This window comes from Bos grunniens, chromosome 18 (assembly GCF_055505025.1).
Source record: "Bos grunniens cultivar Pamir isolate PY7600 chromosome 18, Bosgru_T2T1.0, whole genome shotgun sequence".
NCBI lineage: Eukaryota > Metazoa > Chordata > Mammalia > Artiodactyla > Bovidae > Bos > Bos grunniens.
Genome location: NC_141182.1, coordinates 10,477,444 through 10,504,473, shown reverse-complemented (window position 1 = coordinate 10,504,473; position 27,030 = coordinate 10,477,444). Strand labels below are relative to the sequence as shown.

The 27,030-nt window shown below is 53.4% G+C and overlaps 1 protein-coding gene across 7 annotated transcripts in view; it reads left to right on the top strand.

Annotated features, from left to right (window-relative positions):
- SLC38A8 (solute carrier family 38 member 8) overlaps positions 1 to 27,030 on the top strand; it is a 45,021-nt gene that overhangs the window by 12,637 nt on the left and 5,354 nt on the right. For 3 of the 7 annotated variants that reach the window (XM_086350103.1, XM_086350104.1, XM_086350105.1), the window contains 7 exons: positions 9,667 to 9,808; positions 10,591 to 10,692; positions 14,083 to 14,140; positions 20,797 to 20,911; positions 22,082 to 22,229; positions 22,603 to 22,811; positions 24,057 to 24,108. In XM_086350103.1, the coding sequence (XP_086206229.1) occupies positions 9,667 to 9,808; positions 10,591 to 10,692; positions 14,083 to 14,140; positions 20,797 to 20,911; positions 22,082 to 22,229; positions 22,603 to 22,811; positions 24,057 to 24,108 (826 nt within the window). Of the gene's footprint in view, positions 1 to 9,666; positions 9,809 to 10,590; positions 10,693 to 11,232; positions 11,362 to 12,203; positions 12,315 to 14,082; positions 14,141 to 20,796; positions 20,912 to 22,081; positions 22,230 to 22,602; positions 22,812 to 24,056; positions 24,109 to 25,562; positions 25,756 to 27,030 lie in introns of those variants that run through there. The other 4 variants (XM_086350102.1, XM_086350100.1, XM_086350107.1 and 1 more) reach the window with 3 other exon arrangements.

Below are 27,030 nucleotides of genomic sequence, written 5' to 3'. Positions count from 1 at the left end.
GACACGACTGAAGCGACTTAGCAGCAGCAGCAGGGTCCTCAAAATGTTGACAAGAATCTTAGAGGTAGCCATCCTTTGGAGGATTCTCAGGGCCTGCTGTGTTGAGAAGGATAGGAGGGCTACTGTTCTCAGAAGATCCTGAAAGACTGCCACGTTGAAATGAGTTTGAAGGGCTCCCATGTTGAGGAGGATTCTGAGCTGCTGCCTTATTGAGAAGAGTTCTGAAGGCCTGCAGTGTATGGAAGGATTCTGAGGGTGCAGTGTTGAGAAGGATCTGAAGGGCTACTGTGTTGAGAAGAATTTTGGGGGACCACTGTTTTGAGGAGGATTTGTGGTGTGCCATGCTGAGAAAGTTCTATGGTGCTTCAGTGTTGGGAAGGATTCTGAGGTGCCGCAATGTTCACAAGAATTCTGAGGGGCCTCAGTGTTGAATCTTAGGGGCTGCCGTACTTGAGAGGATTCTAAGGGGCTGCCTTGTTGAGAAGGATACTGAGGGCCTGCAGTGTTCAGAAGGACCTGAGGGGCTGCGTCATTGGGAACAATTCTCAATGTAGTGTAGGATGTAGTATTGAGAAGAATGTTAGCAACTACCATTTACCAAGGACCTGAGGGGCTGCCATTTTGAGGAGTATCTGAAGGGCTACCATGTGAGAATGATTCTAGGGGCTCCATGTTGAGAAGAATTGTAGGCGCTGCCATGCTGGAAGTATATTAAGGGCCTCGATGTTGAGAAGAGTCTTAGGAGGTGCTGTGTTTTGGAGGATTCTCAAGAGCTGTGATGTAGAGAAGGATCTTGCTGCTGTTGCTGCTGCTAAGTCGCTTCAGTCGTGTCCGACTCTGTGCGACCCCATAGATGGCAGCCCACCAGGGTTCCCTGTCCCTGGGATTCTCCAGGCAAGAACACTGGAGTGGGTTGCCATTTCCTTTTCCAGAGAAGGATCTTAGGTGCTGCCATGTTCAGAAGGATTTTGAGGGGCTCTGGTGTTCAGATGGATCCTCGAGAGGCTGCCGAATTGATGAGGGTTTTGAGTGGTGGTGGTGGTGGTTTAGTCACTGAGTCGTGTCCGACTGTTGTGACCCCATGGACTGTAGCCTGCCAGGCTCCTCTGTCCATGGGATTCTCCAGGAAAGAATACTGAAGTGGGTTGTCATTTCCTTCTCCAGGGGATCTTCCCAACCCAAGAATCAAACCTGGGTCTCCTGCATTGCAGGCAGATTCTTTACCGACTGAGCTACGAGGGAAGCCCAATTATTAAAGATGCAAAGGATCTCAGATGCTACCATACTGAGAAGGATTATGTGCTGCTGTGTTGGGACAGTTTCTGAGGCATGGCCTGTTTGGGAAGAGTTCTGATGGGCTGCCATGTTGAGAAGGATGTGGAGTATCTTCATGTTCAGAAGAATTTTAGGGATTGCTATGTTTTGGAGGATTCTCAGAAGCTATTGTGTTGAGAAGGACGATAGGACCTATAGTGTTTGAAAAGATTGTATGGGGCTGCCATATTGTGAAGGATCTGAGTAGATGGTGTTGACAGGATTCTGAGTGACCATCCTTTGAGAAGGATCCTGAGGGAACTGCTGTGTTGGGAAGGATTCTCATGGGTGCTGTGTCAGAAGGATTCTGAGGGCCTCAAGAGTTGAGGAGAATCTTAGACGCTGCCATGATGGGAATAATCTTAGCTGCTGCAGTGGTGGGAATGATTCTGAAGGGCTGCCATGTCAAAAGAATTGTGAGGGATTTTGAGTTGTAAAGAATCAGAGAGGGCTCTTGAGGGCTCTTCTGAGGTAGTGTCATGTTGAGTAAGATTTTGAGGTGCTCCCTGTTGAAAACAATTCTGAGGGCCTGCTGTGTTGGGAAGGATTCTTAGGGGCTGCTGTGTTCAGGTGGATTCCTGTGGGCTGTCATTTTGAGAAGAATTCTAGGGGCTGCCATGTTGAGAAGAGTCTTAGCCACTGCTGTGTTGATGCGAATTCTGAGTGGCTCCCACGTTGGGAAGGATTCTGATAGGCTGCCATGTCAGGTGTCTGAGGGCTTTTATTTTGAGAAGTATTTTAGGGGTTGCCATCTTAAGAAGTAACAAAAGGGCTGCCTGGCAAGATGGATTCTGATGGCCTCTGTGTTTAGAATAATCTTAGGGGCTGCTGTGTTAAGAAAGATTCTTAGAGTCTCCATGTGGAGCAGAATATTTGGGAATGCTTGTTGAGAAGAATCTGGGGGACTTCTGTTCAGAATGATTCTAAGGGGTTGCAGCATTGGAAAGGATCTGAAGTGCTGCCTTGTTGAAAAGGTTTCTGAGTTTCTGCTGTGTTTGGAAGGATGTAAGGGACCCTTGAGAGTCCCTTGGACTGCAAGGAGATCCAACCAGTCCGTCCTAAGGGAGATCAGCCCTAGGTGTTCATTGGAAGGACTGATGCTAAAGCTGAAACTCCAATATTTTGGCCACCTCATGCGAAGAGTTGACTGATTGGAAAAGACTCTGATGCTGGGAGGGATTGGGGGCAGGAGGAGAAGGGGACAACAGAGGATGAGGTGGCTGGATGGCATCACTGACTCGATGCACATGAGTTTGAGTAAACTCCAAGAGTTGATGATGGACAGGGAGGCCTGATGTGTTGCGATTCATGGGGTTGCAAAGAGTCAGACATGACCGAGCGACTGAACTGAACTGAAGGGACCCACTGTGTCAAATGGATTGTGAGGATTTCTGTGTTGATGAGATTCTTAGGGGCTGCCATGTTGAGAAGGATTCTGAGGGACTGCTGTGTTGGGAAAGATTCTGAGCGCCTGCAGTTTGGGGAAGGATTCTAAGGGACTGCTATGTAGAAAATAACCCTGATGGGCTGCTATATTGAGGAGCATCCTGATCTGCTGTCATGATGAGAATTCTGAGTGGCTGCTGTGTGAAAAAGATCGTGAGGGCTTTTGTGTTGATAAGAATCTCATGTGCTGCCATGTTGAGGAGGGGCTGATCTGTTGAGAAGGATTCTCTGAACCTCCATGTTTTGAAGATTCTTAGGGGTTGCTGTGTTGGGAAGGATCTGAGACCTGGTTGTGTTGACAAGCATTCTGAGGTGCTGCCATGTTGAACATAATTCTGAGGGGCTGCCACATTGAAAATGTTCTGTGGAGTTGCTGTGTTGAGAAGGATTCTGAGGGGCTGCTGTGCTGAGGATTCTGAGTAGCTGCCTCCCTGGGAAGGATATGAGGGGCTTTTGTAGAGGATTCTGAGAGGATGCAGTATTGAGATGGATTCTGAAGAGTTGCCATATTGAGGAGGATTCTGAGGTGCTGCCTTATTGAGAATAAATCTGAGTGGCTGCTGTGTTGGAAGGATGTGAAGGGCTGCCGTGTTGAGAAGGATTTGGGGCTGCTGGACTGAGAAGTGTTCTGTGTGGCTGCTGTGTTGAGGATTCTGAGGTTCTGCCGTATTGAGATGAATCTGAGATTCTGCCATGTTTAGAATGATTGTAATGAGCCGCCATGTTTAGAAGGATTCTGAGGGCCTCCGTGTTAAGAGGGATCTTAGAGGCTGCCATCCTTTAGAGAATTCTCAGAAGGATATGAGGACTGCTGTATTCAGAAGATTCTGAAATGCTGCCATGTTGAAAATGATTTTGAGGGGCTGCATGTTAAGAAGGATTCTTTTTTTTTTTTTAAGAAGGATTCTGAGCTGCTGTATTGTTAAGAAGTGTTCTGAGAGCCTGCAGTGTTAAAAAGAATCTTAGTGGGTGCTGTACTTTGGAGGATTCTCACAGGCTGCCATGTTGAGAAGGATAGGAGGAGCTGCTTTGTTCAAAAGGGAGATTGTGAGGGGCTGCCATGTTGAAAATGATTTTGAGGGGCTGCGTGTTGGGAAGGATCCTGAGGGTTGCCATGTTGGAAAGGCTCATGAGGAGCTATGTGTTGGGAAGCATTCTGAGGGCCTCCACGTTGAGAAGAGTGTTAGGGGCTGCCATGTAGAGATGTTCTGATGGTTTTGATTTCTGTGTTCAGAGGCTGCTGAAGGGCTACAGCATTGGGAAGGATCTGAGGTGCTGCCATGTTGAAAATGATTTGACAGGTGGATGTGTTGAGGATTCTGGATGGCTCTTCCTAGGGAAGGAAGTGAGGGACTGCTGCATAGAGTAGTTTCTGAGGAGCTTCTGTGATGGGAAGGATTCTGAGGAACTACCTGTTTGGGAAGAGTTCTGAAGGACTGCTGTGTTGAGAAGGATTCTGAGGAGTTATTCCTCAGAATATTGGGAAGTATTCTGAGGGCCTTTCTGTTGAGAAGAATTTTTAGGGGCTGCTGTGTTTTAGAGGATTCTCAGAAGCTGCTGTGTTGAGAAGATTCTGATGGGCTGGTTTGTTGAGAAGGACACTGAGTGGCTGTAGTATTTGGAAGGATTCTGTGGGCTGCCATATTGGGAAGGATCTGAGATGTGGTGTTGAGAAGGATTTCGAGTGGCTGTTCTACTGAGAAGGATCCTGAAGGACTTCCTCATGGGTTGCTTTGTCAGAAGGATTCTGAGGGCCTCAGTATTGAGAAGAATTTTAGGGGCTGCCATGTTGGGAAGAATCTTAGCAGCTGTGGTGGTGAGAATGATTCTGAAAGGCTGCCATGTCAAAAAGATTCTGAGGGCTTTTGTGGTGTGAAGAATCTGATGGGCTGCTGTATTGAGGAGGATTCTGAGGTAGTGTCATGTTGAGTAAGATTTAGGTGCTCTCTGTTGTAAACGATTCTGAGAGCCTGCTGCAGTGGAAAGGATATGAGTGGCTATTGTGTTGACGATGATTCTGAGGTATGTTGTGTTGGTAAGCCTTCTGAGGTGCTGCTGTGTTGAGGAGGATCTGACTGGATTATGTGTTGAGAATGATCTGAGGGGCTGCTATGTGTTAGGAAGGATTCTTAGGGGCTGCTGTGTTCAGAAGGACTTTGAGGGGCTTCCATGTTAATGAAAGCTGCTGTATTGGGAAAGGATCTGAGGGGTGTTGTATTAAGAAGGATTCTGATGGCCTGCCAAGTTGCAAAATATCCTGAGGAATGTGTGTTGAGCAGCATTCTCAGAAGCTGCTCTATTGTGGAGGACCTGAGGGGCTGCCGAGTTGAGAAGGATTGTACCTGCCTGTCCTGTTGAGGAGGATTCTGAAGTGCTGCATTATTGAGAAGAATTCTGAGTGGCTGCTGTGTTTAGAAGGATTCTGGGGGCCTCAAAATGTTGAGAAGAATCTTAGAAGCTGCCATCCTTTGGAGGATTCTCAGGGGCTGCTGTGTGGAAAAGGATAGGAGGGCTGCTATGTTCAGAAGATTTTGAGAGGCTGTCATGTTGAAAATGATATTGAGCGGCTGCCATGTTGAGGATTCTGAGCCGCTACCTTGTTGAGAAGTGTTCTGAGGGCCTCAGTGTTTGGAAGGATTCTGAGGGTGCTGTATTGAGAATATGAAAGGCTACTGTGTTGAGAATAGTTTGGGGAGACTACTGTGTGGAGAAGGAATTGGCAACCCACCCCAGTGTCTGCCTGAAAAATCCCAAGGACAGAGAAGCCTGGTGGGCTGCCTCCAAAGGGTCGCAAAGAGTCAGACACGACCGAACGACTAAGCACAAGCAGCCTGTGTTGAGGAGGATTTGTGGTGCTGCCATCCTAAAAAGGCTTCTGAGGTGCCGTTGTATAGGGAAGCATTCTAAGGGGCTACAGTGTTCACATGGATTCTACAGGCCTCAGTGTTGAAAAGAAACTTGGGGCTGCCGTACTTTAGAGGATTCTCACTGGCTGCCACGTTGAGAAGGATCTGAGGGCTGCTGTGTTCAGAAGGATTCAAAGGTGCTGCCATGTTAAAAATGATTTTGAGGGGCTGCCATGTTGAGAAGGATAGTGAGAGTTTGCAGTGTTTGGAAGCATTCTCTGGGACTGCCATGTTGGCAAGGTTCTGAGGTGCTGTGGTTTAGATGGATCTTGAGGTCTAGTCAAAGCTATGGTTTCTCCAGTGGTCATGTATGGATGTGAGAGTTGGACTGTGAAGAAAGCTGAGCACCAAAGAATTGATGCTTTTGAACTGTGGTGTTGGAGAAGACTCTTGAGAGTCCCTTGGACTGCAAGGAGATCCAACCAGTCAATCCTAAGGGAAATCAGTCCTGGGTGTTCACTGGAAGGACTGATGCTGAAGCTGAAACTCCAATACTTTGGCCACCTGATGCAAAGAGCTGACTCATTTGAAAAGACCCTGATGCTGGGAAAGATTGAAGACAGGAGGAGAAGGGGATGACGGAGGATGAGATGGTTGGATGGCATCACCGACACAATGGACATGGGTTTGGGTGGACTCCGGGAGTTGGTGATGGACAGGGAGGCCTGGTGTGCTGCAATTCATGGGGTCACAAAGAGTTGGACATGACTGAGCAACTGAACTGAACTGAGGGCTACCATGTGAGAACAATTATAGAGGCTGTGGTTTTGAGAAGGATCTGGTGGGCTTATGTGTTCAGAAGGATTCTGAGGTGCTATAGTGTTGGGAAGGATTCTGAGGGCCTCCATATTGAGAAGAATTTTGGGGGGTGCCGAGTTTTGGAGGATTCTCAGAAGCTGCTGTGTTGAGAAGATTCTGAGTGGTTGTCCTGTTGAGAAGGATCCTGAAGGGCTGCCGTGTTGGGAAGGATTCTCAAGGCCGCTGTGTAAGAAAGATTGTGAGAGCCTCAGTGCTGAGAAGAATATTCAGTTCAGCTCAGTTGTGTCCAACTCTTTGCGACCCCATGAATTGTAGCACACCAGGCCTCCCTGTCCATCACCAACTCCCGGAGTTCACTCAGACTCATGTCCATCAAGTCAGTGATGCCATCTAGCCATCTCATCCTCTGTCGTCCCCTTCTCCTCCTGCCCCCAATCCCTTCAAGCATCAGAGTATTTTCCAATGAGTTAACTCTTTGCATGAGGTGGCCAAAGTATTGGAGTTTCAGCTTCAGCATCATTCCTTCCAAAGAACACCCAGGACTGATCTCCTTTAGGATGGACTGGTTGGATCTCCTTGCAGTCCAAGGGACTCTCAAGAGTCTTCTCCAACACCACAGTTCAAAAGCATCAATTCTTCGGCACTCAGCTTTCTTCACAGTCCAACTCTCACATCCATACATGACCACTGGAAAAACCATAGCCTTGACTAGACAGACCTTTGTTGGCAAAGTAATGTCTCTGCTTTTGAATATGCTATCTAGGTTGGTCGTAACTTTCCTTCCAAGGCGTAAGCGTCTTTTAATTTCATGGCTGCAATCACCATCTGCAGTGATTTTGGAGCCCAAAAAAATAAAGTCTGACACTGTTTCCCCATCTATTAGGTGCCACCAGATTAGGAAGAATCTTAGCTGCTGCAGTGTTGGGAACGATTCTGAATGGTGGCCATGTCAAAAGGATTCTGAAGGCTTTTGTGTTGTCAAGAATCTGAGGGGCTGTGGTGTTCAGGAGGATTCTGAGGTAGTGTCATGTTGAGTAAGATTTTGAGGTGCTCCATGTTGACAAAGATTCTGAGGACCTGCTGTGTTGGGAAGCACCTGAGGGCCTTTTGTGTTGAGAATAATTCTGAGGCATGCCATGTTGGTAAGAATTCTGAAGTGCTGGTGTGTTGAGGAGTATCTGTGTGGATTATGAGTTGAGAAGGATCTGAGGGCCTGTTGTGTTGGGAAGGATTCTTAGGGGCTGCTGTGTTTAGATGGATTCTGAGGGGCTGTCATTTTGAGAAGGTTTTAGGGATTGCTGTGTTGAGAATTCTGAGTGGCTGCTGTGTCAGAAGGATTCTGAGGGCTCTTGTGTTGAGAAGTATCTTCGGGGCTGCCACTTTAAGAAGCATCAGAAGAGCTGCATGATGAGACAGATTCTGATGGCCTCTGTTTAAAAGAATCTTAGGGGCTGCTATGTTGAGAAGGATTCGGAGAGGGTTCAGGGTTGAAGAGTATTTGAGGTAGTGTTGTGTTGAGTACGGTTTGGAGGTGCTCCATGTTGAGAAGGATTGTGGGAGCCCGCTGTTTTGGGAAGGGTCTGAGGGACTGTTTTGCTAAGAATGATTCTGAAGCATGCCATGTTGGTAAGAATTCTGAGATGCTGAGGATGATTCTGAGGGCTGCTATGATGAAAATGATTTTGAAGAGCTGCTGTGTTGAGGAGGATTCTGAATTGCCTTGTTGAGAAAGATATTGAGGGCCTTCAGTGTTTGGAAGGATTCTGAGGGACTGCCATTTTGGGAAGGTTCTGAGGTGTTGTGGCTTAGACGGATCCTCAGGGCTACTGTGTGAGAAGGATTCTAGGGGCTGTTGTGTTGAGAAGGATGTGGGTGGCTTCTGCGTTCAGAAGGATTCTGAAGGGGTGCAGTGTTGAGGTGGATCTGAGGGAGTGTGGAGTTGAGTAAGATTTTGAGGTTGAGAAGGATTCCTAGGATCTGTCGTTTGGGGAAGGTTTCAGGCTCAGGTGGTGGATCCCCTGGAGGGATTATCGCGTTGATGAGGACACAGGCCAAGCCTACTCTGGGCATATCGACTGGTGCGAAGACGCATCACTTTTATGCTTCTTGGGTCGATATGTTGGAATGTCTTTCTGAAGGCAAGACCAGGTTTCTTGGATTGAAGGATCATTAGAGGTCAGGGCTGTTTTACAGAGTCATTGGATTCATCAAGTGAAAATGACCGTAAATAATGGTGAATGGCCTGGAAAGCGAGGGCTCAGGAAGGAGCTGGGTGGCCTAGTTGGCAGAGGCAGCTCTCCTGGCTTCAGGAATCCATACATATGGATAAGAAGAGCTTGCACCCCAACCCAGGCCATGTGGGCCTGTTACTCGTGGAGATCTCTGTGCATCTCTGGGTGCGTGCATTCATTCCCTTGGCCTCTCTGGCCACAAGAGCCTACCTTCCTCTGAAGGGGGGGCCTCTGTACCGTGAGCTCAATGTGGAAATAGTCCATGTGTCTCTCCAGTAGAAACAAACCATCCTGGTCAAGTGGTCATTTCTTTTGATCGCTGTCTTTATTGAGCAAGTGCGGAGAACTAGAAGGGTTCCTTTACAGCAGTACCAGCACCCCGTGTGGGCCAGGATCAGCTCTGGGCACCCCCACCCCGTGCGCTGCGGGGCCGCCTCACCCCCTCTGCTTCCGGCCTCAAGCCACCTTGTGTCTCTCCTGGGCTCTCCCCTCCACCACCTTTCTGGCCCCTTCTATCAGCTCCCAATTCTCTGTCTTCCTATGACAGACAGAATAAACCGGTCCCAGTTTCTCAGATACCTTTCCCTGAGAGGTTGATGGGGTCTGTGTCCCCCACCAATTAGAGTGGGCTCGGAGATGCTTGACTGGCAGAGGATGGCAGAGGGGCCAGTGCCAGTTCCAGGCCTGGCCTTTAAGAGGACAACACCTCCCTCCTTTGGCTCAGGGCCCCAAGCTGCTAAGGACTAGTCCTTTGAGGGGTCTGCTGGTGAGGAGGTGGGTGTGCTGAGCCCAAGTGTCCCCACCAGGCACCCTGGGTGAGCACAGCCATTGAGGCCCCTCCAGCCCTCAGCCAGGTACCCCCAAGGGCCCGCAGCCTGTGTGGTGTGGAGCAGAAGCGGCTAGCTCAGCCCCGCCCTAATTCTCCCCCTCCACTCGGGCCATCTAATAATGGGGTCACCCTGGGGCAGGCTCTCTGGGCTCACTGCCTCTCCTTCCCTTGCTCTCTGCAGTGTGGGACTTCATCCTGCCCAGCACCCCGCCAGTCCCGCAGCCCTGGTACACTGACCAGCGCTTCACCCTGACGCTGCTCTGCGTGCTGGTCATCCTGCCCCTCTCCGCGCCACGGGAGATCGGCTTCCAGAAATACACAAGGTATGGGCTGCAGACCCCTCCTGGGGGCGAGGGCTGGGGCTGGGTCCCCACCTTCGCTGGCGTTTGGGGGTGGTTTCTGTCCGCCTGGGATAGGGGAGCTGCCAGCATGGTTCTTCCCATTGGGAGAAGAGGAAAGAAATGTTAAATTACCAAAGTCATTCGTGGGCATGATAGAAAATACAGATAAACAGAAAAGAAAATTGCCTGTAATAACAGGGCCTCCATTTTGTTACTTAATGATCGCAAGCTTTTTCTGCACCCACATACACAGGCACGGAGACACACACAAACACACACACACACTTTTCATTTTACAGTCTGAGGCTCCACATATACTTTTGAAAAAATAAAGTCTGGCAAAAATCTTCACACAAGTGTGCCACCGACCTTTCCCTGTCGTGTAGAGAAGTGGAGCAGAGAAACAGCGGGTAGGACCTCAGAGCCCCCCGGGCGCCCCCCGCCCTCTCCAGCTGGTCCTTCTGCACGCTGTGTCATGGCTGCTTAAATGCCGGATCCCAGGGGCTGTGTGGCTGTTGCTGGAGAGATGGGGCACCCGTAGCGCTGACAGCCTTGCAGGTCCCACTGCGTGGCATGAGGGTGTCCCTGCCTGGAACGCCCTTCCTGCTGCCCTATCCTACAGATAACTGGGGCCCAGACAGGAAGAACTTGCCTGAGCCCTTGCCAGTGTGGGCCGAGCTGACACCGAGACCCCGCTCTGTGTGGCTCCCCAGGCGCTGCCTCACCACGGCCGCCCCCTGACACTGTGCTCTCTCGTGTGTTAGCATCCTAGGCACCCTGGCCGCCTGCTACCTGGCCCTGGTCATCGTGGCGCAGTACTACCTCAGGCCCCAAGACCTCGCCCGTGAGCCCCGCCTGGAGTCCAGGTGAGTCTGGGGGATGGCTTCCGTGGGCTTCTTCGAGGGGCGAGGGCCAATTCCCTGCACCCCCCTCCCAACCCCCCATGGTTTGCACAGAGCCCTGGCTCTTCTCATGAAGTTCTTCAAGTCTCTGATGCTGTCGGATCAGATCAGTCACTCAGTTGTGTCCGACTCTTTGCAACCCCATGAATCGCAGCACGCCAGGCCTCCCTGTCCATCACCAATTCCCAGAGTTCACCCAAACTCATGTCCATCGAGTCGGTGATGCCATCCAGCCATCCTCTGTCGTCCCCTTCTCCTCTTGCCCTCAATCCCTCCCAGCATCAGAGTCTTTTCCAATGAGTCAACTCTTCGCATGAGGTGGCCAAAGTACTGGAGTTTCAGCTTTAGCATCATTCCTTCCAAAGAAATCCCAGGGCTGATGCTGTAGAGCTCAGCAAAAGCTCTTTTCCTTGTTCAAAACCACTCAGCTGCCACTAGTGAGGACAGGGTGAGGGGCATGGAAGCACCACATGCCCGCCAGCCGGTGCTCCTGGGCGGTTGCAGATGTGCCCCACGGCGTGGAAGAAACAGGACCAGCCAGCAAGACGCTGAGGCCAGTGAGGCGCGAGAGACCTGAGCGACACCAGAAGTGAGGACTCCTGTAGGGATTCGGAGCTGCAGGGAGGACTTCCATTTCGCATGGAAGCCATTTCAGGGTTTTGATCACAGCAGGGCCTTGAAATCAAATCTGGTGGCAGGCCAGCTCCAGGGGCCTGTGGCCTGTGACGTCACCCAGGTCCCAGGCTCAGAAGAGCCCACCCTTGGTTTAACACCCTGCTGTCACCATCCTGAGATTCTTCACGGCTGCTGAACAAGGGCCGGCGTGTTCATTTTGCACGTGGTCCCACAAATTGTGTGGGCCCTCCTGGAGGACAGATCAGAGGTGGAACAGGAGAGAGAGGAGAGTCCAGGTTGATTCTGAGCTTAGAGCAGGGGAACCGAGGGCCATGCTGTTTCCTGGACTGTGTGGGACGGGGAGGAGCAGCTGGCTGGGGGAGGGTTTTGGTGGGGACATGTTAGGTGGGAAAGGCTTTGAGACACTAAAGACGTCAGGGAGCTGTCAGACTGGCGTTCAGAGAGGCCATGGCTGGAAGTAGAAATGTCAGCCCAGAGGTGGCATGCAAGGGCTGTGTGAAAATTGTCACAGCCAGTGGTCCTCCACCGGTCCTGGGGGCCCAGGAGAGGAATGGAGAGTCGGGAGCACTGTTAGCCTCCTGGAGCTGCTTGTTCTACCACAAACTGGGAGGCTGAAAGCAGCAGAAATCCCTCCCCTTGGTGCTGGAAGCTAGAAACCGAGTATGAGGGTGTCAGTCGGGCTGTGCTCCCTCAGGAGGCTCCGGGAGGGGCCTTCCTGCCCCTCAGGGTCCTGAGCTGCCAGCGCTCTTTGGCGCTCCTTGGCTTGCAGGCGCTTCACTCCAGCTTCAGCGCCACCCTCACACGGCTCTCCCTGGGTATGTGTTTTCTCTTCCCTTAAGGGCACCAATTGTTGGATCAACTCCCAGCCTGCTCCAGTACGACCTCGTCTTAATTTAACCAATTATGTCTACAAGGACTCTTTTTCCAAATAAAATTTCTTTCTGAGATTCCCACTGGATATAAATTTGGAGGGGGGATGGTCACTATAAACCCAGGACAGATGATGACAGAATGGGTCTATCTATCACCCAGATGATGACCTCTGGGTCTCAGAAGTCAGTGAGCAAAATTTCAAGAATTTTAGGGTGTTCACCACCGAATACTGCTCCTAGGTCACGTGGGACTGAGCCCTGGTGCTGGATTTGGCCACAGAGGCCAGTCTTTTTTTTTTTTTTTCAGAGGCCAGTCTTGATGTGGCTGAGACTCGTCAGGGCAGGAGGTGGGGATGAGGCCCAGGTGGATTGGGGTCAGGAGAGAGGTCTTCCGAGGAGGGGAGGAGAGGAATGGGCAGGAGGTGGGGCTCAGTGGCCCCCACACACCCGTACACTGATGGGGTAATCCAACAGAGCAGGAAAGGCCCGGATCCACTGCTGACCTGCGGCCTTGAGTCCAGGGGAGGGTCTCGTGCCCTGGAGGTCCATCCTCCAGGGCTGGAGCTTGGACGGCATCTACCACAGGAACAGGAGGGGACAGTGCACGTGGCCCAGAGGATGCAGGCAGGCAGATGGAGCAGCAGAAGCGTGGGCTCTGAGAAGCCAGCCGTCTGCTGACAGTGCTGTCTTGAGGAAGGTCTGAGAAGGCGGGGCTTGGCTGGGGGGCTCCCTGGGCTGCATCCAGAGTTAAGAGTCAGCCGGAAACACATTACAGAAGGGAGATGGCACTGGGCGAGCCCCCTGCGGCTGCTGTAACAAGTTACTGCCAAACACAGTGGCTCAAAACTATACAAGCTTATTATCTTCTGATGTCAAAAGTCCAGAATGAGTCTCGCTGTGCTGAATTCGAAGGGTCAGCAGTGCTGTGTTCTTTCAGGAGGTCTAGACAAGAATCCGTCTCCTGGCCTTTCCCGGTTCCTAGGGGTGCCCACGTTCCTTGGCTTGTGGCCCCTCCACAGTCTTCACAGCCAGCAAGGTTCCGTCTCTCTGATCTTGCTTCTGCAGTCACAGCTCCCTCTGACCACAGCTGGGGAAGGTTCTCTGATGGCAAGGATCCTTATGATATATGGGGCCTAGATAATCCGGGGTCATCTCCCATCTCAGAGTCCTGACCTTCATCACACCTGCAGAGTCCCTTGTAGGATATAAGGTCACAAACTCCCAGCTTCCCAGGATTAGGATGGGGACATCTTTGGGGGCCATTATTCTAGCACAGCCAGGAAACTCTGGTTCTATAGTGGGTGCTATTTATGCCCCCCCAACTGTGTGTCCCCAAATCTGCTGGAGGCCAGAACCTGGAGCTGCTCGAAAAGAAAGCTGGAGGGCTACCAGTCGGGGGCCACTGCGAGGGTTTGACCTTAAGAGTCTGCCCCGTGCACCCGTCAGTTCTCTTAGGCCGCTTAGACGGAGGTCAAACCGTCCTTGTCCTCTTGTGGTCTGTTTGGATTCTGCCTGTGCCCTGCCCCCGCACCCCCAGACCCCAACCTCACTGGGGACAGGCAGCCTCCAAGGAAGCTGGGAGTTCCTCCTAGCCATGTCCTGCCCACATTCTGCCTGCATGGAGACTGTCAAGTTGTCAAACGTCAGCACAGATGTACTTAAAAGTGCAGCACTTTACATGCGGCTTCTGCCACCCCTCAACCCCGGAGTGGACGTGGTTATTAAAATCTACCTTAGAGTTACACTTCGTTACAGCTTGCTTGTATTATTTAAAACTCGTCTTCAAGTTGAAGGTTGTTTTGAGTTTAACTTTTTGTAACAAACACCTGTTTTCATCTCTTTACAGTCCCTCCTCCTGGACCTCTGTATTTAGTGTCTTCCCCACCATCTGTTTTGGATTTCAGGTAACCTTGGTATCTGTGTTGAGGAGGGCGGCATTTGCGGGCTGTGGTGACTGCCCGTTCCCTTGGGGGCAAGTTGCCTCCCTGTTGGTCGTGGGGAGGGAGGTTTGTGAACGTGTTTTGGGATGAACCAGTCTGTCTCTAGGGGACCATGCATATGGGTTGGCGTCTGGGCTCAGCGAGCTCTGAATTTCAGTTGAACTTTGGAACTGGCTCCACTGGCCAGCACCAGCAGCAGCCCGTTTGTTGAGTCTGAGGTTGAGTGTGGGGGTCCAGGACCTGTGCCCTCCTTTAAAAGTCCTGGTGGCGGTGTCGCCCTGCCTGGGGACCGGGAGCCGCCTTCCTGCAGGTGGATTCTGCCGCAGGGGCTGGAGGCTTGCAGGCTAGAAGGGCAGGAAGGTGTGCGGGGCGGCTGCTGGGCACGATATATAGAATTTGACAGAATGTCGTGGAGTAAGAGCTTCTGTGTGTGGAATCTAGTTGGGGGTGCTTCCGATGTAGCTCTCGGCGGGGCAGATTCAGAGATGTCCTCTGCTAGGTGCTGAGGCCTAAGAGGAGTCTTGAGGAATGTGTGGGAGGCGGCAGGTGCAGGGAGATGCTTCCACTGGAGATCCACGGAGGGGAGGGGTCCCAGGCTGGAGAGCTGCTAAGGTCTGGGTGAGGTGGGTGCTTGGTGAGGGGCTGGAGATGGCTGTAGTGGGGGTCGAGCTCTGCTCCCTGCCTTCTGGTCTCTCTTGGGGTTCCCCAGTCTCCCCGCAGGTGGCAGCTGACCCCCTTTTTCCATTGCTTATTTTGGAAAGATTTGCCTCTCTCCTAAAGACAACCACCTACCCGCCACACTGACAACAAAACCGCCCCATGTAGAAGCATGTTCTCAAGGCAGAGGGGCTCAAGACTGACGGTGTCTCAGCTTCCTAGCCCCAGTGTCTTCTCCACTTACCCATCCATCAGCTCCTCTTTCTGTTCTTCATCTTGTGTCTTCTCTGAGAATCATTTCTTGGGGGGAAGAAAAATCCTGAAACATTTCCATTTCTCTTTTTTATAAATGAGTTGCTGTATCACTCCTGAGACTTAGCAAGCCGCTTACAGGATTTCTCACGTTTCGTCCCACACACCCAATATTTTGAAAGATGTAAAGCGATGATTTTGCTGTCAACTGTCTGGATGGAGTTTAACCAGCCCTCTCTTGGCTGCCCGAGCACCATATGGTATAGCAGGCTCGTGCCAGCGGAGGGGAAGGGGGGCCGCTTTCCAGATGCTTGGAGGGGGTGCCCCCCTCACCTTTGCCTCGGCTCCCTCATCTGATTCTCCTAGCAACGGAGGCCTGGGCTGCAGTTTCCAGGGACACGGGATGCAGAGATGGGGAGTTAGGAGAAAGATGTGGATGCGGGGTGGGGGTGGGGCTGAGGACTAGTTGCTGAGGCCAGGGAAGGGGCTGCTAGGATCCAGCTTGTGGAGTCAGGGATCTGGGGGTGCGGGGACTAGATGTAGGGGAAGGTGGAAGGGAGGAGGGTGAGGGGGAGGGTGAGGGGTAGGGCAGGGCTGTGCAGGGGAGTGGGGAGTCCCTGCTTCAGTTCAACCACACCCTTCCCCACACACTTAGCAATGGGGACCCCCTCCCGCCTGTGCAGAATCAGAGGGGCTTGTGGGGAGCAGGGGTTGGGGTGAGGCTTTGCTCCCAGCCACCCTGGCCACGTGTAATACTTCTCCTTTGTTTTGTTTTAACTGAAGCGTGATTGATTTACAGTATCATGTTAGTTTCAGGTGTACAGCACCATGATTCTGGTAACTGAATATATGTGTATGTATGTTCTTTTTCAGATTCTCTTCCTTTATAGGTTACAAAATATTGAGTAGAGTTGTCTGTGCTATGAGTAGATCCTTGTGGGTTATCTGTTTTATATATCAGTCAGTCAGTCCAGTCACTCAGTCGTGTCCTACTCTTTGCGACCCCATGAATCGCAGCATGCCAGGCCTCCCTGTCCATCACTAACTCCCGGAGTTCACTCAGACTCACGTCCATCGAGTCAGTGATGCCATCCAGCCATCTCATCCTCTGTCGTCCCCTTCTCCTCCTGCTCCCAATCCCTCCCAGCATCAGAGTCTTTTCCAATGAGTCAACTCTTCGCATGAGGGGGCCAAAGTATTGGAGTTTCAGCTTCAGCATCATTCCTTCCAAAGAACACCCAGGGCTGATCTCCTTTAGAATGGACTGGTTGGATCTCCTTGCAGTTTTATATATAGTAGTGTGTATATGTTAGTCCCAAAGTCCTAATTTATCCCCCCACCCCCCTTTCCCCTTTGGTAACTGTTAAGTTTGTTTTCTATGTTTGTGAGTCTGTTTCTGTTTTGGAAATAAGTTCATTTGTATCTGTTTATTTTTTAAAGATTCCACATATAAGTGATATCATATTCCTCTTTCTTAGTTTGATAATCTCTAGGTTCATATATGTTGTTGCAAATGGTGGTGTTTCATTCCTTTTTATGGCTGAATAATATTCCGTTGCATGTCCGTAACCACGCCTTTCTCCACTCCTCTGTCGCTGGACACTTAGGCTGCTTCCATTCTTGGCTGTTGTGAGCAGTGCTGCAGTGAACGTTGGGGTGTGTATCTTCTCAGGTCCCGTTCCTCCAGATATGTGCCCAGGACTGGAATTTCTGGATCACATGGGGTGTGTATCTTCGCAAGTCCCGTTCCTCCAGATATGTGCCCAGGAGTGGAATTTCTGGATCACTTGGGGTGTGTATCTTCGCAAGTCCCGTTCCTCCAGATATGTGCCCAGGAGTGGAATTTCTGGATCACATGGTAGCTCTGTTCTTAGTTTTTTTAAGGAACCCCCATACTGGTCTCCATAGTGGTTGTGCCAACTTACATTCCCACCAGCAGCACAGGGGGCTCCCTCGTCTCCACACCCTCTCCAGCGTTTGTTATTTGTAGGCTTTGAGGACGGCCGTTCTGACTGGAGTGAGGTGGTGTACCTCCCTGTAGTTTTGATCCACATTTGTCCGATAGTTACCATTGTTGAGCATCGTTTAGTGTGCCTGTTGGCCATCTGTATGGCTTCTTTTCTCTTGTTTCTTTTCTCTTTGTTTCTCAAAGCTCAACAGCTTTGAGATATGACTTACGTGGGGTGCAACTCACCCCTAGTTCTTTGGTATGTTCACAGAGTTCTGCAGCCATCACCACAGCCAATTTCAGAACATTCCTCACCGCCCCCCAAAGAAACTTTTACCTGTTAGCCATCACTCCCCATCCCCAGCTCGTCCCCCGCCCAGTCCCTGGCAGCCAGAATCTTTCTTACCGTCTCTGCATGTACCTCTTCTGGACGCTGCCTGTAAGTGGAATCATATAGTAGCTAGTCCTCTGTGGCTGGCTTCTTCCACTCTGCATGGTGATTTCGAGGTGATTTCTGTGTGCTGTGTGCGTCGGGACCGCATCCCTTTTCACGGTTGAGCGATGCTCCGCTGTCTGCCGAGTCCATGGCTTGCGTTTCCATCTCTCAGCCGGGGGACGTCTGGGCTGTTTCCACCTGTTACCCACCACGTGCTCCTCTGCCCCGCACCCCACCACTTCGTGACTGGTCAGCCTGCTCTTGGTCACACGCTGTTCTAGATGCTGTCCCAGCAGGGCAGCCCTGCCCTCAGAAGCTTTATTCCCTCAAATAAGACCAAGAGGCACATGACCCAGGAGTCGTGGGACCCACAGGGAGGAGGGCAGGGCTCCATCCGGCCACCACCAACCATCTTTTCCCCACGCCTGGGTTCCCGAGTGCGGGAGGCAGGACATTGATGCCTGCTGGTCGAGGGTCCTTTTGTATTTGGGGGGAATTTAAGTGCCCACTGCCTGGCTGAGCCGGCCTGCAGTGGGCTTCCATGAGGCCAGGGAGGTCCCTGAGGCTCGCCTGTTGTAGAAGGTGTGGGGGGCTTGCCCTGGACTGCACGCCGCCTCTGCAGCTGGAATCGGGAGTCTCGCGGCCGAGGTGCCCCAGCCACTCCCAGTGTGTGCTCCATGAGGGTAGGGGCTGTGGGCCTGGTTGAGGAGCTACCCCAGACTCACACCGAGGGGACCAGTGAGGGCCTGAGTGTGAGGAGCTGGACTGGGCGCTGGGAGGCCTCACGGCTGCAGGTGGAGCAGAGGGATGGATGATTGAGTAATCCCAGGAGGGCCCTCAACTGGGGGCCAGACTCCACACTGGGGATGAGTGAGGCGAGTGTGTCTGCTACCACACACCCAACAGACACTGAGCCAACAAGCCCGGCTGTGCTCACGTGGAGCCAGCAGGGGAGGGCTTTCCTGAAGGGTGAGTGGGAGCTGGCTGGACCGGGGGCTGCCCCTGGCGGAGCACACAGCACAGGCACAGGCCCTGAGGCAGTGGAGAGGGGCAGCTGTGGGCTGAGCCCGGTGGGCGAAGGGAGTCTTGAGCGTGGTGAGTGGCAGGCATAGATGGTCATCGTGCTAGTTTTGATCAGAAGGGAGTAAGTGAATGTGACAGTGGGAACCCTGTCCGGGGAGCCTGGGAAGTTCCCCGAACCCACAGGGCACATCCAGAAACAGCAGCTCCTCCCTGGCTGCCCAGGACCTGCCCCAAGAACATCACATCGTAGGTGGGCTCTCGACAGTGGTATATGTACTTTAGATTTTTTAAAATGTGATATAGTAATCAGTTCAGTCGCTCAGTCACGTCTGACTCTTTGCGACCCCATGAATTGCAGCTCGCCAGGCCTCTCTGTCCATCACCAACTCCCAGAGTTCACTCAGACGCATGTCCATCGAGTCGGTGATGCCATCCAGCCATCTCATCCTCTGTCGTCCCCTTCTCCTCCTGCCCCCAATCCCTCCTAGCATCAGAGTCTTTTCCAATGAGTCAACTCTTCACATGAGGTGGCCAAAGTATTGGAGTTTCAGCTTCAGCATCATTCCTTCCAAAGAACACCCAGGTCTGATCTCCTTTAGAATGGACTGGTTGGATCTCCTTGCAGTCCAAGGGACTCTCAAGAGTCTTCTCCAACATCACAGTTCAAAACATCAATTCTTTGGTGCTCAGTTTTCTTCACAGTCCAACTCTCACATCCATACATGACTACTGGAAAAACCATAGCCTTGACTAGACAGACCTTTGTTGGCAAAGTAATGTCTCTGTTTTTGAATATGCTATCTAGGTTGGTCATAACTTTCCTTCCAAGGAGCAAGCATCTTTTAATTTCATGGCTGAACTCACCATCTGCAGTGATTTTGGAGCCCCCAAAAATAAAATCTGACACTGTTTCCTCATCTATTTCCCATGAAGTGATGGGACCAGATGCCATGATCTTCGTTTTCTGAATGTTGAGCTTTAAGCCAACTTTTTCACTCTCCTCTTTCACTTTCATCAAGAGGCTCTTTAGTTCCTCTTCACTTTCTGCCATAAGGGTGGTGTCATCTGCATATCTGAGGTTATTGATATTTCTCCTGACAATCTTGATTCCAGCTTGTGCTTCTTCCAGCCCAGTGTTTCTCACGATGTACTCTGCATATAAGTTAAATAAGCAGGGTGACAATATACAGCCTTGACGTACTCCTTTTCCTATTTGGAACCAGTCTGTTGTTCCATGTCCAGTTCTAACTGTTGCTTCCTGACCTGCATATAGGTTTCCAAGAGGCAGGTCAGGTGGCCTGGTATTCCCATCTCTTTCAGAATTTTCCACAGTTTATTGTGATCCACACAGTCAAAGGTTTTGGCATAGTCAATAAAGCAGAAATAAATGTTTTTTCTGGAACTCTCGCTTTTTTGATGATCCAGTGGGTGTTGGCAATTTGATCTCTTGTTCCTCTGCCTTTTCTTTTTCTTTCCTCTGACTTTTCTAAAACCGGCTTGAACATCTGGAAGTTCACGGTTCACGTATTGCTGAAGCCTGGCTTGGAGAATTTTGAGCATTACTTTACTAGCGTGTGAGATGAGTGCAATTTTGCAGTAGTTTGAACATTCTTTTGGCATTGCCTTTCTTTGGGATTGGAATGAAAACTGATCTTTTCCAGTCATGTACATAGGAAGTGTATAAATCATAAGTATGTGTGCTCCCACAAAACCGTCACCCCAGTGGGGACATAGAACATCATCAGCCCCCCGGAATGTTCCCTCGGGACCACCATCCACCCACCCATACCACTGCTCTGCCCTCTGTCACCATAAACGAGGGCTGTCAACTGGGTTGACTTTGCCCCCCTCCCCCAGGGGACACCTGGCAATGTCTGCAGACACTTTTGATTGTCACACCTGAAGGGGGCGCTCCTGCCATCTCGTGGGTCAAGGCCGGGGGTCTGGTCCACGTCACACCGTGTACAGCACACCCCCCAGCATCAACAGTGATTGAGGACCCCATCCTGACTTGTTTGACTTGAAACTTTAACTTCACATACGTGGAAACATTCTTCTCTGGCTGCTTTCACTCCACGTTACGGCCGCGGGGCCTCTGTGACGGGGCGTGCAGTTGTGTTTGCCCCCTTTGGGTGCCATGTAATGTTCCACACGTGAATATCTGACAGCTTACTTCTCCCTTCTGCTAGTTGGTGGGCTTCTGGGTCATTGCTCACATTCTGGATAATGAGACTCTTTAGAGGGTGCCAGGTGGCTCTACTGCAGGCTGGCCCGAGCCCCACTGACCCTGCCCCTCTCTTGCAGTGTCACGAAGCCGCCGTGTCCATCTACTGCAGCATGCGCCACCAGAGCCTCGGGCACTGGGCCCTGGTCTCCGTGCTGTCCTTGCTGGCCTGCTGCCTCGTCTACTCGCTGACAGGTAAGGCCTGCCTGGGGTGCCCAGGACCTGGGGGTGGAGCAGTAGGAGAAACTGGAATAATACACATCCTGGGCACAGCGCTAAGTGGTTGGAGCGTCTTTGGTCCCTAACGCCCCCAGGAGAATCCACGATTCATAGAGGAGGACACTCTACCCAGAGGATTGCCTCAGCTCAACCAGGGTCTCTTGATTTGATGTCTAAGCTGAGATAGAAACCCTGGCCGACTGTCTCGCCACAATCCCTCCTCCCCATCTGGAAGGATGGCAGGAGTGATGCTGTCAGAGTGTTACATCCGGTGTGGTTTACAGGACACCCTCTCAGATACAGTGGGTTTGAGCATCCACACACTGGCGTGGGAGGGTCTTCAGAGGTGGCAGGGTGTGGCTCACAGAAGGGCTGCCACACCCGAGGTCCCACAGCTCATCCAGCCCAGGGCCTGGGCTCAGGCTGACTCCTGGCTGCTTTCCTCCAGCCCGGCAGCTAGCTTTCTTTCATTGGCCTGTCAGAGCCTCTGATTCAGGAAGCCCCGAGGCGGCCATACACATGTTGGGGGCCTGGACATTTGCTGGTTGACCTCTGTCTAGCAGGGCTCTGTAGCCCCTGGGTCAGACCCCGTGATTGAGGTTGTCTTCCAGATGCTGCAGGGCCAGCAGGATTGTGGGATGGGCAAAAAGCCAAAGCTCAGAGGTGGGGTCTCAGGACAGGGCAGGTGGCTGGGAGGCAGTGCTGGATTGTGGGGGAGGGACCTGACCGCTCCTGTAATAAGCTGTGTTATTCCAGACAGTTGCTGACACTGGGCCTTGAATTTTCCCATCAGGAAAATGGGTGCATGGCCAGCTTCTTTCTCCGGGTACTGAGAGAGTGGGGGAACAGGGCACAGAAAGTATTAGTCAAAGTGCTTCCAGTCCATCCTGGAGCCTCATATGTGAACGCTGAGCTGTTTGGGAGGAAGACAAGGGACAGTCTTGGCCAACAGGTCTTGAAGTTAGAAGAACTGAGGATCCTGTGGGCTGAGGACAGAAAAGCCTGGGGAGGTTCTAGAACCTACTGTCAGCTCCGAGGGGAAACCTCAGCAGCGGCGGAGGTGGGTACTGTCAGCATGTCGGGGTTGAGATGGGGGACCGGCATTTTTCTCACCAGCTTTCCTGGGTTCCCCTGTGGCCCTCGCAGGTGTGTATGGCTTCCTGACCTTCGGGACAGACGTGTCTGCTGACATCCTGATGTCCTACCCAGGCAGCGACGGGGTTGTCATCGTCGCCCGGGTCCTCTTCGCTGTATCCATCGTGACCGCCTATCCCATCGTGCTCTTCTTGGGAAGGTGAGGCCAGCTCGGGGGCACAGGGTTCAGGGTGGGGCACACCGTCCATCAAGCACTGGCACGTGCTGGGCACCATGCCAGCCTGTGTGTCGTGGGGGTGGTCGTCACCTCCCTTTCCTGGAGGAGGAGAAGGGGAGTTGGGTGGTTTGCCCAGCGTGGCCCAGCTGGTGTCAGGACTGCAGCCTGGTGGCCAGAACCTGACCGCCCGGCGAGGCCCCACCCATCAGCTGCTCACGTGTGGGGGTCCCTGGGGACCGAGGCCCTGCTGTGGAATGGGAGCCCAGCTGGGTGTGCGGGGCAGCTGGGGGACTCTGGGGCACCCAGCGTGGGCGGGGGGGCGCTCACATGGGAGCCCGTGGTTTGTGGCCTCCAGGTCAGTGATGCAGGACTTCTGGAGGCGGGGCTGTGGCGGGGCGTGTGGGCTGCGGGCCTTGGCCGAGCCCACAGGGCCGTGGGTCCGGATGCCGCTGACCGTGCTCTGGGTCACCGCGACGCTCGCCATGGCCCTGTTCCTGCCCGACCTCAGCGAGATCATTGGCATCATCGGCGGCATCAGCTCCTTCTTCATCTTCATCTTCCCAGGTGAGGCCCTGGCTCCCCTGGCCGTGGGTCCTTCCCAGCTCCCTGCCATGGGGCGGCCACGTGGAGGTCAGGGTGCAGGGGGCGGGAGCCCGTGCAGGTGGGATGGCTCCCAGCCCTGTTTACTGAGCCAGGGTCAGGGCTCTGCACACCTTCCCTCGTTAAACACCTCAACAGCCCTTGATGGACATACGAGGTGGGGTGCTGTCATCAACCCATCCTGCAGACAGGAGGACTAAGGCCCTGAGGCCTCTCATGAGGAATAGGTGGCATGGAGCAGTTCTGAGTCAACTTCAGCCTCCCTCTCAAGGCTGCCACTCACTGTAGGGTTTTATCTTATTTAAATGTTTTCAACTACATGAAACTCGTGAGGTTCAAAGGTGCCCCTCAAACACCTTCCCCCTTCTCCCCCAAACCTGGGAGGTGAATACAGTTTCCATGACTGGTGGGTTCCTAGGAAACCTTCCCAGTGTGAGGATGATGTGAAATTCCTGTTGAATTGGCCTGGCTATTATCCGGGCCTGGGAGATGCAGGGTAGCCAAGGCTGGGCTCCCCAGGGAGGAGGAGCATACAGGGGCCGAAACCCCAGACCTGGGCGGCCCCTGGCACTGGAATGCGGTTTCAGACAGGAGTGGGGTCTGATTCTCTCTGCCAACCCCCACCCCCACACCACCCCCAGCCCGGGTCTGGGTCAGATGGGCCCAGCCATGCAGTATCTTAAACACCAGGATGGGCTGGACGTCTGTGTCCTGGGTGGGGCCTTTTAGCTCCAGCCATTTCCGTGCTGGAAAGGACCAGCTGGGACAGGCTTGGGAGCGGGGAGAGATTGCAGGCTGTTTAGGCTGAGCTGTCTGACTTCGAGTCCCAGCAGCACCATTAAAAAAGAGGGAAAAAAAAAAACCAACAGACAACACAGGCAGCTGGTGGCTGTCAGATGCGTCCCGGGTGTCGGTCCCTGACCTGGCCCTGACTCGCACCGTCTCACCAGAGACGAGTGTGGCTGTCACTGTTGCTGGAGAGACCCCGGTGCTAGGGGTGTTGAGCAAGGACCCCACAGCGGTGCCGTGGGCCACACGCTCTGCCCTCTCACCAGGGGCAGGGGGAGTCCATGGAGCTACTGTGGGCAAAGGCTCTGCTGGCCCTCGGGTCCCTAGGGGCTGCTGGGTGTTGGCTGAGCCCTGTAGAGCTGGGGGTTGCTTTGGGTTCAATGACAAAGAGCTGCGGTGACCCCAGGCTCTCCCCCACAGGTCTGTGCCTCATTTGTGCGGTCAGCGTGGAGCCCATCGGACCCCGAGTTAAGTGAGTGTCCGCATGTGAGGGCGGCGACAAGGCATGTGTGGGGCTCGGCTCCAGGGGCGTGAGATGTAGTCGGGCCCGCGGGGTCCTGCCGAGGAGGGAACTGCCGGCCAGGCCGGGAGGGGCCCTCGTCTGCACAGTGACGGGTAGCTGAGCCGGGAGGGTCCAAGCCACTGCTCCGCTGAGTCTATGCATCACTGCCTTCCACCACAGGCTGTGGTCTGTGGCTGGAGCTGTCTGTGGATTTGGGGTCTTCCTGGCAGCTGGAGTGCTGTAATCGAGCGTCCTTCTCCAGGGCAGGGTGGGTGCGGGCTGGTCCTGTCGCCCCACAGACCCTCTTTCCATCTGAGGTCATGGTCATGGGCTCCAGTTGGGTGTGACTTTGGGGTGCTACCACTCAGCCCTGTACAGAAAGATGCTCTCACATCACAGCAGCTGTGAATGTGGGTCCCACCCGCGGGCCTGTGCCTCTTTTTCTCCTTCTTCTGGCCACACGGAGCCCAAGCTTGGTCTTCCCACAGCGGCAGACTCGGCCGGGTTCCCTGCTGGGTTGCGAAGTGTTTTTCTGGAGGACTCTAAAGCTGACTTGGGCTGAGCGCCAGCCCCAATGGCCTGCGGGGGTGGGGGGGCCCCCCTATGTGGTTTGTTCCCTATAGTGCCCCTTCAAGTGTTGCTGCTTTTGTGTGGCGCCTCGGGCCAAGTTCACGGAGCCGTTACTGATGGGCTTTCAGGGGATTTTTAATCCCAGTGCTGCCTTAGGGCCTTCTGATCCATCAGAGCTGCTCCGAGGAGCCCGCAGCCCCATCACGTTCCCTCACTCCCCCCTTCAGCCGGGTGGGTGTTCTTGGCACTGAGCTGCCACTCTGCGATGCTGTGTAACTGGAGATGGTCTTTCCATGACAACGGGCCCCGCGGCCTTTGTTAATGGGGCTAGAAATATCCCTGCCGTTTTGCGGGAATCTTATTATCGCGGCTCCCGCCTCTCTGTCTGCCCCGTCTCTCCTGGTTATGTTATGAAGCGTGGGGATGTGGCCTCAGCCACCAGTTCCAGCCACCCCTGGCCCCTCCTCCCTGGCCCCCCAGCCGCTGTTCCCATCTGTGTGACTTGGGGCTTCTCCTTCCTCACTTTCAGGAGGCTTCAACCCCACCCCCAAGGAAAAGGAGCAAAAAGGGGGTTTGAACCTAATGTCTCCCTCCCCCATTTCTCTGGTAAAGCACCGGGAGGAATGAGGTTAGGAAGTAACAGTTGGGGGTTAATTTTTTTTTCAACTGCGGGGGTGCTTTATTTTCTGTTGTCTCAGAAACCCATCCCTACAGGTAAGGGGAGGGCAATTGGAATTGTTTCTGAATTGGTGACTCTACTGGGCTTCACGTCATGAGCGTTCGACGCATGTCTGGCTCTTCTGTGGGAAACTCTGGAGAAGCGCGTGGTTGACGTGGGTTCGTTGACTTGGCAGGTGCTGCCTGGAGGCCTGGGGGGTGGTCTCCGTGCTGGTCGGCGCCTTCATCTTCGGGCAGAGCACGGTGGCGGCCGTCATGGAACTGCTGTGAGGGGCGGCCCGCGCTCCAGCAGGACGGGGGCCCCCACGGCTGCCTGCATCTGGCCGTGAGAACCATGTGACCTCTTCATTAAGAAGCTGGAGAAACTGACTCGTCCGTCCTTCCCAGGCTGTGCCTCTGGGCTTCCACTGGGTCCCGGGGTGTCTGGTGCGGTGGTGAGAGGTGGTGTAGGCCCTGCACGTGACCACAGACCCAGGGGCTTCAGGCCAGAGCGGCCGGAGCTCTGTCTGGAGTCTGGGTGTGCACGGGGCTATGCGCCCTCTCCCCACCTGCTGCCTCCAGCCCCCTGGTGCCCACTGGTCACCCTGGTGCTCCTGGGTGTGTCTGCACCTGCCGTCTCTGTCTCCAGCTACCTGTGTGTCCACGTGTCCCTCTTAGAGGGCCCAGGGTCCTCATTCGATATGACCTCATCTTAGTTACTTACTTGGGATGTACAAAGAACCTCTTTCCAAGTTAGGTCACATTCACCATTTCCTGGGGTTAGGACTGCAGCTTATGTTTCTGGGGGACAGTTCACCCCATAACTGGGAAGTAGGTGCTGGGGCCCAGGGAACCCTGCTTTGGGGTGTTGGGGTCAAAAACACGAGGTGAAGTCATGGCTCCGTGGATGAAAGCCCAGGGGGGCTGGGGGGTGCCATCTGCTGGGGAGATTTGGGGTGCCATTGGTTGGGGATGGCAGGGCACTCAAGCTGGTGCTCAGGCCAGGGCATGGGGGGCCCGAGATGTATACCCTGAGTTGGCCTCTCTCTGGTGGGTGGGACCCCAAGGAGAGCCCCCTTTCCTCCCACTGGCTGGACCAGAAGAGTGTGAAGGCCAAGTGCGCCGTCTGCTCTGTGGGTCCCTCCCAACCCCACCCCGATTCTGGGCTGAGGAGCTGCGCCTGCAGCCGTGGTGCAGCAGGGTCTGTGGGCTCAGGGTGGAGGACTGGCCACTGCTGCTGTGTCGAGTCGCTGTGCTCGCTCGTGCTGAGCCTGCCCAGGGCCTGGGACCCCTGGATGGACGTGGCTGGATTCCGGCCGCTCCTCCTCTGCCCCAGGACGTCCACCGGAAGCCAGTGGTGCCTGCGCCTGCAGGGGCTGACATCTGAGGACACCTCCCCCAGGTAGGCAGTGGCCGGGTCGCGCTACGTCACGTTGGGTGTGTGCGACGACGACGTCTTGATGGAGCTGTCACGTGGTTCGCCTGTCTCCCAGCTTGTCCCCCTGTGCTGACGTTGCTTTGGGACGTTGATTCACATGCCACATGGTCAGAGTGTGCAGTCTGGGTGTCTGTGGGTGTACAGAGTGGCTCCGTTGTCAGCAGTGCCCAATTCCCGTGCGTGTGTAGCCCCAGAGAAACCCAGGACCTGCAGCCCTGACTCCCCCT